This window comes from Myodes glareolus, chromosome 7 (genome assembly GCF_982192425.1).
Source record: "Myodes glareolus chromosome 7, mMyoGla1.1, whole genome shotgun sequence".
Lineage (NCBI taxonomy): Eukaryota > Metazoa > Chordata > Mammalia > Rodentia > Cricetidae > Myodes > Myodes glareolus.
The window spans coordinates 84,210,056-84,228,404 of NC_142032.1; the positions used below are offsets into that span (position 1 = coordinate 84,210,056).

General features: G+C 45.5%; 1 protein-coding gene across 4 annotated transcripts in view; it reads left to right on the plus strand.

Moving 5' to 3' along the window:
- The window catches only part of Dnah3 (dynein axonemal heavy chain 3), a 169,217-nt gene that overhangs the window by 15,168 nt on the left and 135,700 nt on the right, over nucleotides 1-18,349 (plus strand). For all 4 annotated transcript variants that reach the window (XR_015003061.2, XM_048460341.3, XM_085693001.2 and 1 more), the window contains exons 8-15: nucleotides 560-685; nucleotides 1,465-1,660; nucleotides 3,445-3,624; nucleotides 7,226-7,362; nucleotides 9,506-9,611; nucleotides 9,794-9,972; nucleotides 10,503-10,687; nucleotides 11,815-11,938. Coding sequence is in view for 3 of the 4 variants with exons in the window: in XM_048460341.3 (XP_048316298.3) it covers nucleotides 560-685; nucleotides 1,465-1,660; nucleotides 3,445-3,624; nucleotides 7,226-7,362; nucleotides 9,506-9,611; nucleotides 9,794-9,972; nucleotides 10,503-10,687; nucleotides 11,815-11,938 (1,233 nt within the window). In the remaining variant the exon portion in view is untranslated. The remainder of the gene's footprint in view (nucleotides 1-559; nucleotides 686-1,464; nucleotides 1,661-3,444; nucleotides 3,625-7,225; nucleotides 7,363-9,505; nucleotides 9,612-9,793; nucleotides 9,973-10,502; nucleotides 10,688-11,814; nucleotides 11,939-18,349) is intronic.

The following is an 18,349-nucleotide window of genomic DNA, read 5'->3' on the forward strand; positions in this document are numbered from 1 at the left end:
CAAGGAAAGACACTCATGGTTGACATCTGGCTTAAACACACACACATACTCACATAGAAAGAGAGGAAGACAGAGACGGAGAGAGGGGAGAGAGGAGAGAATTCCAAAGGGCTTCGTCAAAGCTGTCATGAAGCTTTGGGTCTAACTGCCTGCTGGATTGTAGCAGAGCAGAATCAGAAGTGGTCCATGAGCAGGCAGGTTCTGCTTCTTGCATGTTGCTCAACCCCAGAGCACACCATCCCATAGTGCGGAAGTGAATGGTGCCCTCTGTCATTGTTCCATGCAGCAACATTGGACAGGTGTGCTCTTAGTCAACCAACACCAATGTTTTATTTTGGTGGGCAAAAGGAATGGAGGGGTGTGGGGGGTTCTTCATTACTTTCTGCTCTCCTCTACCCACCCCCACTATCGTCCCACCCCCTGAAACTGCCCAGCATCACTATTTCTAGAAGGTTCTCTTCTAACTTAAGGGTTCAAACAATGAGAACACATGTCCTCTGGCTTGCCCCACAGCATGGGTTAGTCTTTCACGCTGGCATTTCTCCCTCCCTTTTGGCAGATTTAAAGACCTCAGGTTTGTTCGAACAGCAGATTTACTGGCTGGAAAACTGCCCCTGCTGCCTAATGAGTACCAGGATGTGATTCAGAAGCACTGCCAGGAGGCACGGCAGATCCTTCTCAGCAAGTCAGTATCTCCCGCAGAACTGGGCTTCAGCCCAGCCTTGTAAAGATTGAGAATGCCCCAGAATGAGAGCTGATTTCCCTCCGGGAGTGGCATGAAGTTTGTTGACTTCCTATGATACCTTCCTGCCATGTTCTATCCTCTAGCAACCTCATGTCCAATTGCTCTCTCTACCCCTCCCTCCCACACTCCCACTGCCTTTTAGAGCCATGCTTTGTTATGACATTTGGTATATCATTTGGTTCTTCCTTGAGATTCTCTCAGTCTCTGGATGCTATGAGGCAATGTGCTCGAATAACTTGTATTGAAATGACCCAAACAAATAGCCTCAAGATCCAAAGTTAGAGGGTCTTCGGATATTAGAGAACTTCTTTCCTTTAGCAAATGCATACAGAACTATATATCTAGAACAGAGAAATGACTGGGTAGCAAGTCTATTAATCAAATGGTCTTTTGCTATAACAAATTCCAGAGAAAATCAACACAGGAAGAAAAGATGTCAGCTCATGCTTTCAGAGGTGTCTGTCCGTCATGATGGGGCGGATCTGTTTGAGCCCAGCGGCTCACAACATGGTGGCCAGGAAGCAGAGAGGCTGAATGTGCTAGCAGGCTTCTTCCTTCCCGCTCTGCTAACTGAGCCTCCAGCCTGTGGGATTACACATTCTCATTCTTTCCCTCAATCCTCTCTGGAAACTTAGTCCCAGCCAGAGGCGGGCTTTAGAAGTCCTCTAGGCCCAGAGAGCTCTGAAAGCCACTTACTTGCTATTCTCTAATCCCTGTAGGTGGATCCCCACCTGTGCCCAGCTTTTTATCTCCCAGAAGGAACACTGGGTCCGCTTTGCTCCCAAGAGCGACTATGACTCCTCTCGAAACATTGAGGAATATTTTGCTTCCGTTGCCTCCTTCATGTCCCTCCAGCTCAGGGAGTTGGTCATTAAATCCCTGGAGGATCTCGTTTCCTTCTTCATGATACACAAGGTACGTGGAGGAGTCCAGACCCAACCTTCTCCAGGGAAGAGAGCCTAGGTAGAGCTCAAGTAGGCTCTCGGCAAGAAGCCGGGCCAGAAGGTGAAGTTCTGAGTTGAACGCACAGGGTGACTATGACTTTATCTTTTCTAAATGCACAACAAACATCTGTCATATCGTGACCCACTACTAAATTTACATATAAAAAAATCTCTGAAAGCAAATTTTCAGCGACTTTTTTTAAGAAATGAGCGAGTGGCTGCACAGGATGGAATACGGACCTCTTTGAGGGCAGGGAAAACCACTTGTTTGTGTCTTTTTTGCTACAAAAATGGAGTTGAGACTATTTGCTTTTGACCTTTGGATTAGCATTTAGGAGGTGTTTTATGCATTTACTACTAGTAGCGATGTGTTGTTTGGTCTCTGAGAGAGATCTTCCAGGTTCACAAGGCTTAGCTTGGATTAGTTAACAGCCTCGTGAAACTGTGTCAGTAGAGGAGAAATAAAAGCAGAAAGCATGAAACCCTGGTTTTCAAAGCATTAAATGCTCCCCTAGATTTAGACAGCCCAGAGATCAAGGGAGAGTGTCTAAAATTTCAGGCTGTGTACATATTTCACCTTCAAAAATAGAGTGATGGGGCTGTTCTTCCAGAGGACCCAAGTTCAATTCCCAGCCCCCACGCAGGCAGCTCACAGCTGTCTGTTCCTTCAGTCTCAGAAGACCCAACATCCTCATGCAGGCAAAACACCAACACACACAAATAAAAATAATAATAAAATATAATGAATGTTTTTTTAATTCCTTAATTATTAAAAGGTCAAATCCTAAGTATTTTCCCAAGTAAAGTAAAGGTGGTGGCTCATGCCTTTTATCCCAGCATCATGAAGTAGAAGCATGGGCAGGCAAACTTCTGTTAGTTGCTTGAAAGGTTTAAAAGCTACTGCTGTTGAATTTGGGCTGCAATGATCCCTGAGAGGACCATTCCAGAGCAATCATGGGCACATCTCCTGTGTGAGGCAGAAAAGAGAGAGCTGTTTACTTCATCCCATGCGAGGGACGAAATCTCACTGTAAAATCCCACATGAAGAGAGAAGGGACATATTTGTCTCCCCTCAGACAGTCTGAAAGGCTCTCGAGCCAACCGCTTGGACAAGCTTTTGCAGCTGCCCTGTGAGGACTGAGCACTGCGGTTATGAAAGGGATCTTGTGCCGCTCGGGTTCACAGAGGCTTAAGGTGTCTCCTCAGCAATATTTTTGTCATGAGGAAGTTGACTGAGATGCACCATGTGCTCAAGGACCTTGTCTTTTAGAGGACACAGATATTCATTCAGGCAATATGTTTTTATTAAGCACCTACTTGGTATTGATGGCTGCCATAGATATTTTGAAGAAAAGAGGTGAATAAGACGTAGGTCCTGCCCTCAAGTTTAGAACAGACAAGGTAAGGGGAGGGTACAAAGTCTCCTAAGTGAAAGACAAAATAACATGACAGAAGTAGAAAGATGGAAATTCAGAAGAGAAGGAGACTTCCTCGAGGAGATGTCTTTTGTGCTAGTTTTGCAGGGCAGGAGGGATTTAGAAGTCGAAGCATAGGTGTCACTGATTAAAATAAATCATTTTGCGCAAAGTTCTTGGGAACTAAAGAAAGCATAAGCTCCTGGCAGGACAGACTCAATTTTAAGCATACTGGTGCCCTTTCTTGGTGCTCAGGGAGTACTATGAATGGATAACAGCACGCCTGTGCTCTCCGGTGGCTGCGCTGTGTGAGGTCTGATGTATCTTCTGTCTCCCAAAGGATGGAAATGACTTTAAGGAACCTTACCAAGAAATGGATTTCTTTACACCTCAGCTAATCATGATTCAACTTGAAGTGCACGAGCCTATCATTGTCTTCAACCCAACTTTTGATGATTGCTGGGAATTAATAAAGAATTCCTTCTTGGAAATCATTAAGAATTCTGATGGGATCCCCAAGGTATGGTATTTGCCTAATCATTCATTTCTATTTTTGTTCTGCACTGAATAAACAATCAAGTGGCTGGTTGCGCAATTGCAGTCCATGTGGTGTTCAGTTAGGCAATTTCACTTTGGGATGCATCCTCAATACACCCCCTTGTCCTCAGGAAGATTATCTAGGTCTTTTCTGTGTCCCCCCTAATTCCCTGCCTTTGTATGCCACCTGACACAAGATAGATAATTCCCAAGTCATCCAATGTGGGTTAATAATTTATTGCAGATGAGCTGGCATGAATCTGCTAAAAATTTTTACAAAAATATATTTCATTTTGTTTTGAGGTTCAATGGGTTTATTCACCACTATAGGGTTCTAGGGAGAGAAAAGCAAAAAATACAAAAACAAAGAAAACTTAATATCCTGGCTCAAGCTCTTCACAGTTTTCTTTTCCCAGAGTGGAATTACTTATCAAATTAGATGCATGAAAGTAAACTTTGTCTACTAGGCCGGATATCCATGTGACCTAACATCTTTTGGTTGGGTGACGTGACAAGGAGACCCATGGCTAGTTCCACATAGGTAATCAGTCTATGAGACTCTCTCTCTCTCTCTCTCTCTCTCTCTCTCTCTCACACACACACACACACACACACACACACACACACACACGCACACACACATGAGTTGAAGCTGAGCTTTGAGGTTGAGGAGGTACTTGGTCAGTAAGGCATTTGTCAAACAAGTAGAAGAACCTAGATACAATCACCAGCAGCTATTTAAAAGTTGGGTGTGGTGCCAGCCATGTGTCTACCAGCCTGGCACTGAAGAGGTGGAGAAAGGCCTGGGGCTTGCCGGCCAGCCAGTCTAACAGAACTAGTGAGCTCTAGATTCAGTGAGAGATCCTGTCTCAAAAAAAGTGAAGTGGAGAGCAAGAGAAGAACGCCCATGATTTCAACCACCGGCCTCCATATACACAGGCATGCGCCACACAGACAGAAATGAAATGGAGTTGGATGAAAAGGGGACACACATGCAAAAATATGTGCATGCATGGCATGAGTGGACAGATGTGTGCATATACACACATGTAAACACACACAGACACACACACACACAGGCATACATACACAGACATACAGACACACATGCACAGACATACAGAGAGAGAGAGAGAGAGAGAGAGAGAGAGAGAGAGAGAGAGAGAAAGCGCTTAGGTTTGTAGGAAAATCTGTGACACCAAGGGTCCACCTTCACCAGTAATCTCTGTGCTTGGAGTTTTGATGTCAGCCAAGCTTGGTTTAACATGAAAATGAGAGGGGAAGTGGGGCCTCTCCTACAAGCAACATCCCTCCGAGGAAATGAAAGAGAAGACTACAGTTTGAAGAGATAAGTGAGGGGCTGGGGACACATGAAGTACATACTTCCTGAGTCTGTTTCTCTGCTGTAGAATGGTAGTGTTAACAAGCAGCTGGGGATGGAGAGACTGCCAGAACTGCAAACAGCCCAGCAGGAACTGGTACTAGAGGGAGTGGATTACAATGCCAAGATGACACCCTCACGGGTCAGTTTGTGCCAGGTTGGAAAGGTAGCCCTGTTTCCACACAAATAGTGTTCTAGACTTTGGGAAGACACCACGGGTGCTGAGTTCTCGTCTAAGGATGCCTGCGGCACTCCCTTTCTCCCCCAGAACCTCGGGCTTTCCTCTCGGAAGTGAGTTGTGAAATTTTAACCATAGTCCCTTGGATTAAATGTCTGTGACATACATATATGAATATCAGCAGACGAATAGTCTCCAATATCTTACCTCATCATGGATACAATAAGTTGAAAACATTTCAAGGTGAAACTCAGCTACAAACGTGGTGTGTGCGTGCATGCATGTACGTGTGTGTGTGTTGCATGTATAAGTACACATGCATGTGTATGCATGTCTGGAGGACAGAGGTCAATGTCAGCTGTCTTCCTCATCTCTCTCCGTGTTATTTTTTTGGGAACAGAGTCTCCACTGCATCTGGAGCTCTTCAATGCAGATAGGGCTGTGGGCCAATGAACTCTACCCATCTGCCTCCCCAGTGCTGGAATTACAGATGCAACACTGTGCCCTGCTTATACATGGGTTCTGGGGACTCAAACTCAGACCCTTGTGTGTGTGTGTGTGTGTGTGTGTGTGTGTGTGTGTGTGTGTATGTGTGTGTGTGTGTATGTGTGTGTGTGTGTAGCAAGCATTTTACCCACTGAGCCATCTCCTCAGACCCAGCAATAATATAAAAAATAAAGAGCATTTGAGCTACAAAAAAAAAAAAAAAAAAAAAAAGGAAGCCTGTCAGCGAGAAAGAGGCCCTGAAGGAAACCAAAATACATACTATGGGGCATTGGTCTTAACAGTACCGTCCAGGAGGACAAGGCTGAAGTAATCTAGGATGAAACAAAAGAGGTGAAGGAGATGCAGAAATCAAAGTTGAATAAAATGAGAGGGGAAATGTAATAGATAGAATTTCCATGAGTGTTTTAGCCATGCCACTACATTGCCTTTACTTTTTAATATTTTATTCTTTGAGAATTTCATATATGTATACAATAAAATAGGATTTACCCACCGCAACTGCCCCTCTCCAGCCCCCTCCCCCGAATCTCTCCCGCATTACTTTCATAATGAGAAGCGTGTATTTGTGACTGTGGAAAGAGGGTGCTGGGTCAGTCTTTCCCCTTGTGGCAGAATCCACTCACTCGGCATTGCAGGGAATGCCAACGCCAGCGAAGCACACGGGAGAAAGCCTGGAACAAGGTAGGGAGACCGAGGAGTGCAGAATCAGAGAGCCAGGAGGAGAGGCAGAAAGTAACAGTTCCCTGGATAGGACAGGCTCGTTCTTGTTTCCACCTCGCAGTGTCCACACCGCATAGGAGAACCTCCACATTCAACCCCACAAGAATTTCTCTTCTCTTTTGACTAGAGACTTCTTCCCAACACAAGCTCCAAAATCCAGTCCACATGGGATCTATCGAAAGACCTGGGCTATCAGCTATACTTCCCCAGGCCCTTTTGCCCAGGTCCTGGACCAATGGCAGTCTTGTCTCTTGCTTTCAGGCTTTGTCTATGAACACAGTCACAGCACAGAAGTTGCCTCCCGTCAATTTAAAGCCTTTGGGTCACCCAAAGAGAACCAAGGTCATTTGCACCTGTTCCCATGCTTCCTCAACTGCTACTGTCTTGTCAAAGGCAGATGTGTGATTTATAAGGCATGGAGCCTAGGAGGGCAGACTGAAGGTCTTTGCCGAGGCCGGTCACTAAGCATCTGCAAAGTAGAGAAGGCCCTGAGATACGGTAGTGAGTACCAGAAGGATTCTGCAGGAGCCAAGCCCATGAAAACACACACACACAGAGAGAGAGAGAGAGAGAGAGAGAGAGAGAGAGAGAGAGAGAGAGAGAGAGAGACACTGAAAGAGTTGGAGAGTTTGGGGATAGCAGGGTGTTCTTGGCTAGTTCTACCACTAGCCAAGAGAAAATAAATGCAAGCAGTGTCCCTAGAAAAGAGTCCACCGCGAGAGCCTGTTTGCCGCCGCCTTCCGCCTTCTAGTTTCTGTGTGTGTCTTACAACATCTAAGAGTGTGTTCTGCTCTTCAGGTGGAATCTATACTTTTCCCAGAGCTGAAAGGCTATAACCTGATCCTCGGAACTGTTAACCCTGAAGAAAACCTTGTTTCTGATTTTGTGAATGATACTTTTGAGGTATTTAAGAAAAATCAAGTTGGACCTCACAAGTAAGTCGGTTTAGTTCTAGTTTTGTCACCTCGTTGGACTTTGAGTGTTTGTCCTTAGCTATCCCTGTCCACACACACCCAAAGCACATAGAGTAGCAATGGCCAGTGCCCCCCTGCTTATGACTTTATCCCCATTTTACAGACAGGAGAGTGTAACTTTCCCACACTAGGCTGCAATAAATACAAATGCTCGGATTACAATTCAGGTGCGGATCTTGCTCTGCTCCCTGAAAGTCACAGGCCAAGATATATTTGGATATTTCTAGAATTTAGAAAAACAATATTCTGCAAGCATATATTCGGGGCAACAAAGTCATATTTCTGCTGTGAAACTTGTTGTGTATTCCAGGTATTTGTTTTCGAGTCAGGTTTTCACCATGTAGCTCAACCTGGCCCCCAAATCATGCTGTTCCTGCCTGTGCCTCCCGAGTAGCAGGACCGCAGGTATATACTGTAGCAGGATTAATAAAAACTCAGAGTCAGATATGGGGGTTCAAGGTGAAGATTAGAAAAGCAAAGCAGCCAAGCCTCTAGAGAGTTCTTACCTCTATCAAGACTCAAACAAACAAAGAGAAGATCCTGCCCTCAGCATGACTGCACTGAGCACTTGTTTCCTCCCCGCCCCCAGCCATATCACTCCTGTCTCTACCTCCCTAGTGCTGGAATTAAAGGTGTGGGACTCCGTACTGGGATCACCTTTGTGTGAGTTCTATTTCTCATTTAGACAGATACAATCTCCCGTAGCCCAGGGTGGCCTTGAGTCCTGGGATTAAAGGTGTGTATCACCACTCCCTGGCCTCTAGTGGCTTAGCTCTGCACTCTGATCTTCAGGCAAGCTTTATTTATTAAAACAAAAATGACATATCACTATGGTGTACCACCACCCAGAGAGAAACCTGTGAATTGCTTCAATCAACAGTCTCTGGTCAGGGTAGGACAGCTTCCAACACAACTCTAAAGGCATTCAATTTTGCACGCGCACTGTGAGATCACTCTAAACCAGTGAATGTGATCACAGTTTGTCACCAAATGAAATTGGTGAAAATGTGTTTACTGCACACTTTCAGTGGGAAGAAGTCTATGTTGTGGGGCTATGAACTGCCCTGTGTGGATACACCCGGTGGGGTGTATACTAGAACCCGAGCTATGACCATGGCATGCCAGGAGGAACTGCCCCACTGTGACAACTGAGGTGTTTCCAGATGTGGCCAAAACCCTCCTGCAGGGCAAAATCACTTCAGCTGAGAACATCGATTCATCTGTGTAGAAAGCAGCCTAGTGTTTGGAAGATCACCTCAATGCGTTTTATTTGGGGGGCTTCCCTGCTCATGGGTCTTATACATGCACTTTGTTCCAGACCGACCGCATCCTGACCTCTCTGCTGTCTCGGAGTGTCTGCCAGGTTGCCTGGGTACCTTGGGGCTCCACCAAGCCACTCCTCATAGCTACTCAGTACCAACTTGATGTTAATTCAAACTTAATTTAAGTCAAACCATTCTAGATGCATCCTCCAGTTTAGAGAAAATTGTCCAGTCATTCCTACATGATCTGAAAACAGATGGACCTAATTTCATATGCCACAGATTACTTACTTCCAAATTGTCATCTTAAAACTAGGCACAGAACTTGGGGTTAGAAGGAAGACAGGGTGCTGGTGGTTGTTGCACATTTTTGTCAGGATAGTAACAAGTCTACATAGTTTGCTATAACTAAGGTTTATGATAACCTTATAAAATTTGGCTTATTATAGTCACTTAAAATAAAAACACAACTTAAAAAAAAACCCACCAGGCAGTGGTGGTGCACACCTTTAATCCCAGCACTTGGGAAGCAGAGGCAGGCAGATCTCTGTGAGTTCAAGGCCAGCCTGGTCTACAAAACGAATTCCAGGACAGCCAGGCCTACACAGAGAAACCCTGTCGAGGAAAACCAGCTAAGTATCTTCTCTAAGTTTATGCCACAAGGAAGTCACAAAATTGGAGTCAGAAGCCCAAATCCTGGATTTTCAGCTGTATTTCTATTCTATTTCTCTTTCTTGGCTCGAGTTTGTGTTTTAAATGTGCCCTATTTTAGCTGTGCCCTTGCCTATCCAACTCATTGACTTATGTTTGTGTGCTTTGTTTTATGTTCTCCAACACAAAAGATACCTAAATGTGTACAGGAAGTACGAGGACTTGCTGGATAACACGGCAGAGCAAGGCATCACCGAATTCTTGAATAAAAATCACGAGATTGAAGATTTTGTGACGGTAGGAGATGCCACTAAGAGTTTCATGCCCTGATGACATGGGGTACAGTCAATCCATTGAGCAATCGATGGATTGCAGTGAGCACAAGCTCAGTGTTGGACTAGTGCCGACCAAGGGGGAAGCTAGGGGAAATGGGGAGAGCTCTGATTGCGATTGAACTATGAATGTACTTCTTTCTATAGAGCATCAATCTCATAAAAAAGAGGAGAAATGAAATTGCGTCCATGCACACCACCGTGCCTTTGGCCATGTTCTGTCTTAATGCCTTGTTCCTAAATCATGACCTCTGTGAGCGAGCCCAAAATCTTAAAGACCGTCTGATTCAGTATCAAGTGGATGTAAACTGGGAAACTAATACCAGGTACAGAAATTCTGAGAAAAAAAAATTGGGCTGTGGAGATGGCTTAGTGATTAAGCTCTTGCCACACAAGTGTGAGGGCTAGAGTTTGTATTCCTGGAACTCACATAAATGCCAACCGGGTATGGTATCCCACCTGGACCTTTAGCCTGGGAAGGCAGAAAAGCAATAGAGGATGATTCCTCACATCAACCCCGGGCCTCCATGTTGATGCAAAACCAGATGTGCCTGTGATGGTGGTGGTGGTAGTGGTGATGATGATGTGGTAATGGTAGTAATGGTGATGGTGGAGATAGTGGTGATGGTGGTGGTAGTGGTGGTAGTGGTGGTAGTGGTGGTGGTGATGGTGGTGATGGTGGTGATGGTGGTGATGGTGGTGGTGGTGGTGGTGGTGATGGTGGTGATGGTGGTGGTGGTGGTGATGGTGGTGGTGGTGGTGGTGGTAGTGGTGATGGTGGTGATGGTGGTGATGGTGGTGGTGGTGGTGGTGGTGGTAGTGATGATGGTTGCTGTGACCATTTCTTTCTCCGTAGCATTTGTAATCAGTACAACACCATCGCTGAAAAAGTCAGTGAGATCCCTGCCAACACCGCGGAGCTAGTGGCCCTCATCGAATACTTAAGGAAATCCAGTGACGTCACTGTGTTCAAACTCAGGAGGCAACTTAGAGATGCAAGTGAGAGACTCGAGTTCCTGATGGATTATGCAGACTTGCCCCGTAAGTCTGCACCATCTGTATGTATATGCATGCTTGTGTTCCTATGTAAATATTAAAATGTGTTTTTTATATTTTAGGAATTAAATCTTGGGAGAAAGTAGGTTCATAGCACCCCACTACACAGTATTGGGAAAGCTTTCCCAATGCCCCATATACAAGAGGCACTAATTCACACCTTGATCCACAGGATTTGAGTCACACAAAGGGACTCTTGTTAGACTAAGTGAGTGCACACCCAGAGGATTGTCTCTGGCTCTCAGCACCCTATACTGGCATCTAACCCTGAGGCTCATGAACAGCTAGTTCCAAATGCAGAATCTTTTGATAAATGGGTAGTTTCACTCGTCCTTAATCTCAATAGAGTCCTGTCTTTGAGAGACTAGAATGTGTTTCTGTCTACTTTAGAAGGAAAAAAAATGTTCCCGCTCCTTTAGGTCCCTTAAAGCCTTATTGGATCAAGTTGGAGTTTTAAAGTAAGGGCTAGGTTATAAAGGGGAAATCCCTCTGTTCTTCACAAATCTTTTCCCAGCTGGAAACACGTATGGACTACATGTTCCAAACTAGGATGTGTTGGGGAGCATTGACAGAGACTGGGAACACAAGGTGATTGCCTAAGCAGTCATCAGAAGCTGTGCCCTTGACTACATGGAGACGGGCTGGACTCTCATTTGGCCTCCACATCTTCACTCACCAGAGCGATAATGCACAGGGTGCGTGGATGACCCAGAAACTATTACTGCCATTGTTGCAGATGAGATTAAGGGGTGAGAGGTATCCAAGAGGAGCTACACCCCACATTTCTGATGCTTCTTAGAAGCCAGTAAGGCAGAGTAGTTAGAAAATAGGCTATGGAATTGGTTTGGCTTGGAACTGAAGTCTGACCTCCAGCAATGCAGCCTTGACCACGTAACTTCACTGCTTCCCATTTGTGAAATAAGGGTGATAATGCTGTCTGCATACTTACATGGTCTCTAATAAGCACCCAGTGAACACTGGCCTTCATTCATCCATGACTCCATTCATTTACTACCACCCCACAGAGGTGGACTTACGACGATCTTTTACCTCCTAAATCGATTCCCCACATCCTGAACAGTGACCAGCAGCAGACTCTGTGTGTTTTGCAGATGACGATATCAAACTTAACAGCACCCTGTTCCTCTGGCCTGACCAGATAGAAGATGTCTTTGAAAACAGCCGAAATCTGCTCCTTAGCAAGAGGGATCAGGCAGAGATGGACCTAATAAAAAGGTACAGGGGGAGTCTGGGCTTACTTTGGGAATGGGGCCAGGCTTTCTACACACCATCCACTCTGCAGATGCCTGGTTCTGTCTAGAGCCTGTCTCAGCAGTGTATGGGCAATGGTGGGAGTCATTGGTGGAGAAGGAACTTCTTTTGTTCCCCAGAGGGCTGATCTCTCTAGACTGTGTCACTGTAGTAACCCCCACTCCCTGCTCTCTGGTTTGAACAGTGAGAATGTGATGATACAGAGAAAGAAAGGCAAAAACAGTGGCTTGACTTGTAATAACATTCTCCACAGTAGTAACAGCAAAAGCGTCAGCCTTACCCTGGAGAGCAGACGCTGTAGAACTTCAGGACAGGGTACCGAACCACTGCCGGTTCTGCCACTGCTCCTTCTCAGTGCTAACGCGCTGCAAAACGTGTGTTCCTTCATCGTGTGTCATAGATACGCATTATGGACTTTTGCTACGTGCTGTGCTGTGTTCTAGACATGAATATGTATTTGTATTTGTCTACAAAATTAATTCTTTAATCCACTGACAGAGAAATACAGAAAAAGAATAGACATATTTTTCTACCTAAAGCCTTGTCCCTACTTAACTAGATACTGTCTTCCAGATCCACAAGTGAAGCCTGATGGGTGGGCTGATTCTTTTTAAGTTACATTCAGTGCAGTTTAGATTTTCATAAAAATCGAGCAGCAAATACAAGGAATTCCAGTACAGCCCCACATGCAGGCGTATGCAGCCTCTCAGGCCTGGACAAGTCAGGCTAAACCAGAAAGCAAATCCAGTTTTGGATGGTCAGATGGAAACCCCAAGCCTGTTTTGACATTTCTTTGAGCTTCACCTCTGTCACCTGGAAAGCAGGGTACATTAGAGTCAATGTCACCATGCTGAGGGGATGAGATGAGACATTCTGATTGTGCCCACATCATATCTGGGGCATGGAGTGGACATTCCTACACTGCATGCTTCCTCCTCCTCTAACAGCGACCTCTTTGGTATTCCTAGTTTCCAAAGAATTGTGGGTGTACTGCTAAAATATTACTGGAATAGCTGGGCGTGGTGGCACGGGTCCTTAATCTCAGCATTAGCAGGCAAGAGCAGGCAAGGTCTCTGTGAAATGGAGGTCAGCCAGAACAGTCAGAGATACATAGAGAGACCCTGTCCTGACAGAGAGAGAGAGAGAGAGAGAGAGAGAGAGAGAGAGAGAGAGAGAGAGAGAGGAGAGAGAGAGAGAGAGACAGGGAGAGAGAGAGAGAGAGAGAGAGAGAGAGAGAGAGAGGAGAAAGAGGTTATTGCTGTAAGTGTAAATATGAATGGAGGCAGTGCATGTGCGGGTGTGCAGGGACTGGCCCTGGGAGAAACCATAGCTGTCACTTGCAGTGTGGGAAGAGTGCAGGGTTTCTCCTCCCCGAGCAGGGACTCTCAGTTGGACCCATCAACTAGTCCCCGAGCTCAATGAGGCAGCCCTGGCTCAGGCCTCCCTTTGGTAAATGTTGATTGTCCCTTGTTCCACATGAGTGACAAGGGCTGGGGAACGGCCATGCGTTCATCTATCTTCTGTGGAAACAATCTTTTTTCTCTCCACGGTAGTGGACCTCATTTTCCCAATTCATATGAGCTCTGGGTTTCAGTGTCAAGCATTCTCTGTTAGCCTCCCCACCTCCGGCTTTCGTCTCCCACACTGTCTGAGAGGCTTCCTTCCAGTCCCTTGTCTGTTGACTCCAGGCTGGGCTCTGGCAAATGGTGAGTCCTGGAGGAGGCTGGAGCATGATTGAATTCAGTTTCTTTCTCCCTTGCCGTGTTTGTCCCTGGACCCCAGTATCAGCATCCCTCAGAATGGCAATGCTTGATCCTTCGTGGTTCACATTGTCCCCTCAGTCACAGGGGTCGTAACCTAGCTACCTCACTGCGTTTGTTTGACTGTGCCCGTCACTTTTGCGTTATGACCACAGTGTCTGGCAGAAACAACGTAAGGGGAGAAAGATTTATTTCAGCATGTGGTTTCAGAGGATTTGAGTCAATTGTGGTGGGCAAGGCGTGGCAGAACCGTTCTATTCACACAGAGGCAGGGGTGTGTGATAGAAGCTGTCCTTGCCATGATAGACAAGGAAGCAAGAGAACAAAGCAGGGACCCAGGGCTGAGCTGTGACCTTCAAAGGCCACCTCTGCTATCCGACTTCTATCAGTTCGGCAGGATTCACGGTTTCCACGCATTCCAGAACAGCGCCACCAACTGGAGAATCAGCATTTAAAACATCTGGTGCTGGACTCTGTAGACCCAAACTATAAATCCCTTTAACCCTACCTGTATCTACTCCTGGTAGGAGTCTTTAACTGAAGTTTCTTACTTTGTTCTTCAGAGTAAATTCTACTTCCTGCCAGGATTGTGGCCAATCGCTCACTTTAAATTTCTCTATTATCTTCACTTGGACTTCAATGGTTCCAGGGACAGTTCCATTACTCAAAATAATTTTCTGAATGTATTATCATATGAAATACATTTTATGTGATTTTTACATGTGCTAAAACATACCTTAGACATTATAATGTGCTAAGCAGTTGTGCAAAGTCACAGAAGATGACACTGGCAATGTTTTAATGTGGACATCAAGTCTGTGCGTTGCTGTCCTCTAGGAAATTAATAACTACTTTTTGTAGATTTTTCTCTTTTATGTGGATACAGTGTTTAGACATTTGGTAATGTAAAAAGACAGTCGCTGATGTACCTGTACAGGTGACTGCACAGTCAGCTTTGGCCCCACTCCCCATTTTGATCAATCCTGTTGTAGATTTTGTGGTCAGTACAAACGACAGACGAGACATGAGTGTGGGAGCTGTTCTCTCCCCTGGAGTGCGATGAAAGATCCTTTGGTATCAAGAAAAAGAAGGGAAAATGGCTCAGGGGGGTGGATTTGTACAAAGCCTTAAGGATTTAGACACAGCACTGTGCTTTCCAAGTGGCAGGTGCTCGAGGTTTTGAAGAGTGTATGAATGAAATTCGTTCACCATTAGGATATTTTAAATGCTTTCTACATTCTGAAATGACAGCTTATTACAAAGCAAAGCTAAACAAAGGTGGCAAAGAGGAATCCAACAGGAAGAAACAAAAGCAGGATGCCTCTCCCGGGCGCTCAGACAACCAGGCAAAGAGCAGAGGGGCAAAGGCTCTCGGCTTGTCTTCCCTTCCTGGTCCCATTGCCACGCCTCTTCTCAGAGTCCCTTTTCTGTTGTGAGGGACAGGCTGGCAGGAAGATGGAGAACAGAGTGGGAGCATGGAGAAGCTCTCTGAAGAAGACAAGCAGGAACTAGCATAGAGCTTGTGCCTGGTGCAAGAGGGCTCCTTTCAGAACAAACTTAGCAAGTAGCTGGACGAGCGAAGACGTGGAGTAGGGGAGCGCAGCTGGGTGGAGTGTAGACAGCATGGGAAACGGCCCCCCTGGTGGGAGACTTGGACTGGGAGAACGCTGTTCCGCTGAGGTCATAAATCAGAGGATGGTATATTTAGGGTCACACTCACGAGTGTGTATTTCATTTTATAACCATGGTAGGAAGTTGCTGAAAACTTTTAGCCTGGTACCAGGAAGGTTAATGTTTTATGTTCCACTTACTCTAATGAGAACCTGAATAACAAACGGGCAACGTTGCACCCCGTTATTTCTCGACAGTTTCTTTTATTCTATGTCTCCTGGCCCCCTTCAAGCCCTATTTTTCTCCTTTCCATTTATTTTTTTTTAAGACACTGTGTTGCTTGGCACAGCGGCAGACTTCTTTCTGATAGCCCCTCTAAAACATTTTCACCGCGTCCTTCAACCGTCTTTTGTTTCTCATGCTTTCTTAAAATTGATTCAATCTTGCTATTAATATAGTTTCTGTTCCTATCGATATCAAGGAATCCTAAACTGTATATAACCAAGACTATCACATGCCAGTCAAAAAAAAAAAATGGACTGGCAAGATGGGTCAGTGGGTAAGAGCATTTGCCTTCCAGAGCCAACGACTTGAGTATAGTCCCCAGAGGACATGGCTGAAAGGGAGAACTAGCTCCTGAAAGTTGTCTTCTGGTGCCCACCACAGCACCTGCAGTTAGATGTCTGAGTGGTTAAAATGCTTGCTGACCTTTGGATCCCCAGAAGCCATTTAAAATATCAGATGGGTGTGGGTGGCAGCCACCTTTAATTATTCAGTCTCAGAGATCTCCAGAACAGGCTGGCTAAATTGTCAAGCTCTGGAGTTGATAATGAAACGCAGCTTAAATGAATAAGGTGAAAGGGCAATCAAGGATGATTCCTCACATGAATCGGGGCTTTCACATACATGAGCGCATACACACACGTGTGAACACGCACATGTATGACAACAGACATGTATACCATACACAGAGGAAAACGGAAAATAAAAATAATACAAAGAAAAAGAAAATGTTATTCAATTAGCGCGGTGGTTCTCAACCTATGGGTGCAACTCCGTCAACTTTCACAGGATCACACAACAGATAGCCTGAATATCCAATATTTACATTATGATTCATAACAGTGACAAAATTACAGTTATAAAGTACTAATGAAAATAATTTTATAATTGAGGGCCATCACAACATGAGGAACTGTATTAAAGGATTGCAGCATTAGAAAGGTTGAGAAGCACTGAGCAAGAGAAAAAAAATATTAGTGGGAACTAACATGCTGGTTTTGTCATAAAACCTATGTGACCCCATGGAGATCCTTTAAGAAACTGCATCTCAATCAGAAACTGAAGCTGAGAAGTAAACATGGAGTCTGGAACAGACGTGAGTGTAGTAGGAGCTCGCTTGTTTGTTCCCAGATGCCCAGACTCCAGAAATCACACAGAAACTGTATTATTTAAATCAATGCTTGGCCCATCAGCTCTAGCTTCATTGGCTAACTCTTACATCTTAATTTAGCCCATTTCTATTAATCTGTGTATTGCCACGAGGCTGTGGCTTACCAAGTAAAGTTCCAGAGTCTGTCTCTGGCAGGGGGAGCTACATGGCTTCTCCTGACTCCGCCCTCTTTCTCCCAGCATTCTGTCCAGTCCTCTCCGCCTAGCTCTGCTCTGCCCTGCCCTGCTCTGCTCAAAGCAGTTTCTTTATTACTCAATGGTATTCACAGCATACAGAGGGAAATCCCACATCACGTGAGGTCTGAAGGCTCAAATTTACCTTGACCAAGACCTGCAAAGCCACCCAGAAGCTCCTGACACTGAACTAATAGGCCCCATGGCGTCTTCCTGAAGGTAATGCCCTGCTGTAGCAACTCATTAGCACTGGAGCGCTGGATGAGGAAAGATGAAACTGGGTTATATGTGGGCCTGAAGACTGAGGATTCCTTAGAGAAGCAGCTTCAGGCCCAGGTCTTTAAGACGGACTGGGCCAAATCTACCCACTATATCTGAGTGCTTGTCCACCAGCACCAGATCAGGGCCCACAACAGGTGGTGAACTTCCTGTGGTATTCTGGAAGAAAATGGCCCCCGAAGGGAGTGGCACTGTTAGGAGATGTGGCCTTGAAGGGTGATACTGTGGTGGCAGGCTGTGAGGTCTCTTTTGCTCAAGCTTCCCTCAGAGTGACTGTCAGTGAACTTCCTGTTGCCTGCAAGATGTCGCTGTTCCTCCAGCATCACATCTGTCTGCATGCTGCATACCCCCACCGTGATGATCATGGACTGAACCTCTCAACTGTAAGCCACCTCAGTTCAACGTTTTCCTTGTTAGAGTTGCCATGGTCATGCTGTCTCTTCACAGCAATGGAACCCTAACTAAGACACATCCTGCCCTTCATTGTCGATCTGGCCTCTCAGAAGATAGACTTCTCCCTCTGCTCTCCTTATGGTAGTGGCCGCCCGGGCCATGTGAAGAGGAGGAATGATAAGAAGAACTAAGGTGGCAGAGGGGCTGTGACGATGAACAGGATAAAGCCATACCTCCCCTGGGCTGGAGGGTGCTCTACTGTTCCAGTTAGCTAGTAACACTTTGGGGAAACCAGGAGATCAAAGATGGCTACTTAAATATGTAAAAGAAAATTGAGCAGACATCAATTCTTATATGTAAATTACATAAACCAGCATATAATTCAAACGGAAGAGTAACTTGGATGCAGAGATAATGGAATAAGTGGTAATCCTGACTAACTGGCAGGGCATGTCTCCCACTCTCTCTCCACACTGATAATATCAACATGAAAACACAGCTTCTACCTCTTGTGGGATGAGAAGCGTTTATTCTGGAACCAAAAATGAATGATCACGGCTGGGGAGCACAGACCCGAGGTACCCCAGACTCTGTGCTCCCATGTGGTAACAGTTCAGTGAAGTTTTCACAGTGACAGGGCAAAGAAAGTTATAAATCAAGGCTCTCTTCAGATACGTTGGTGGTGGGGGTGGACTTACAGGAAAGT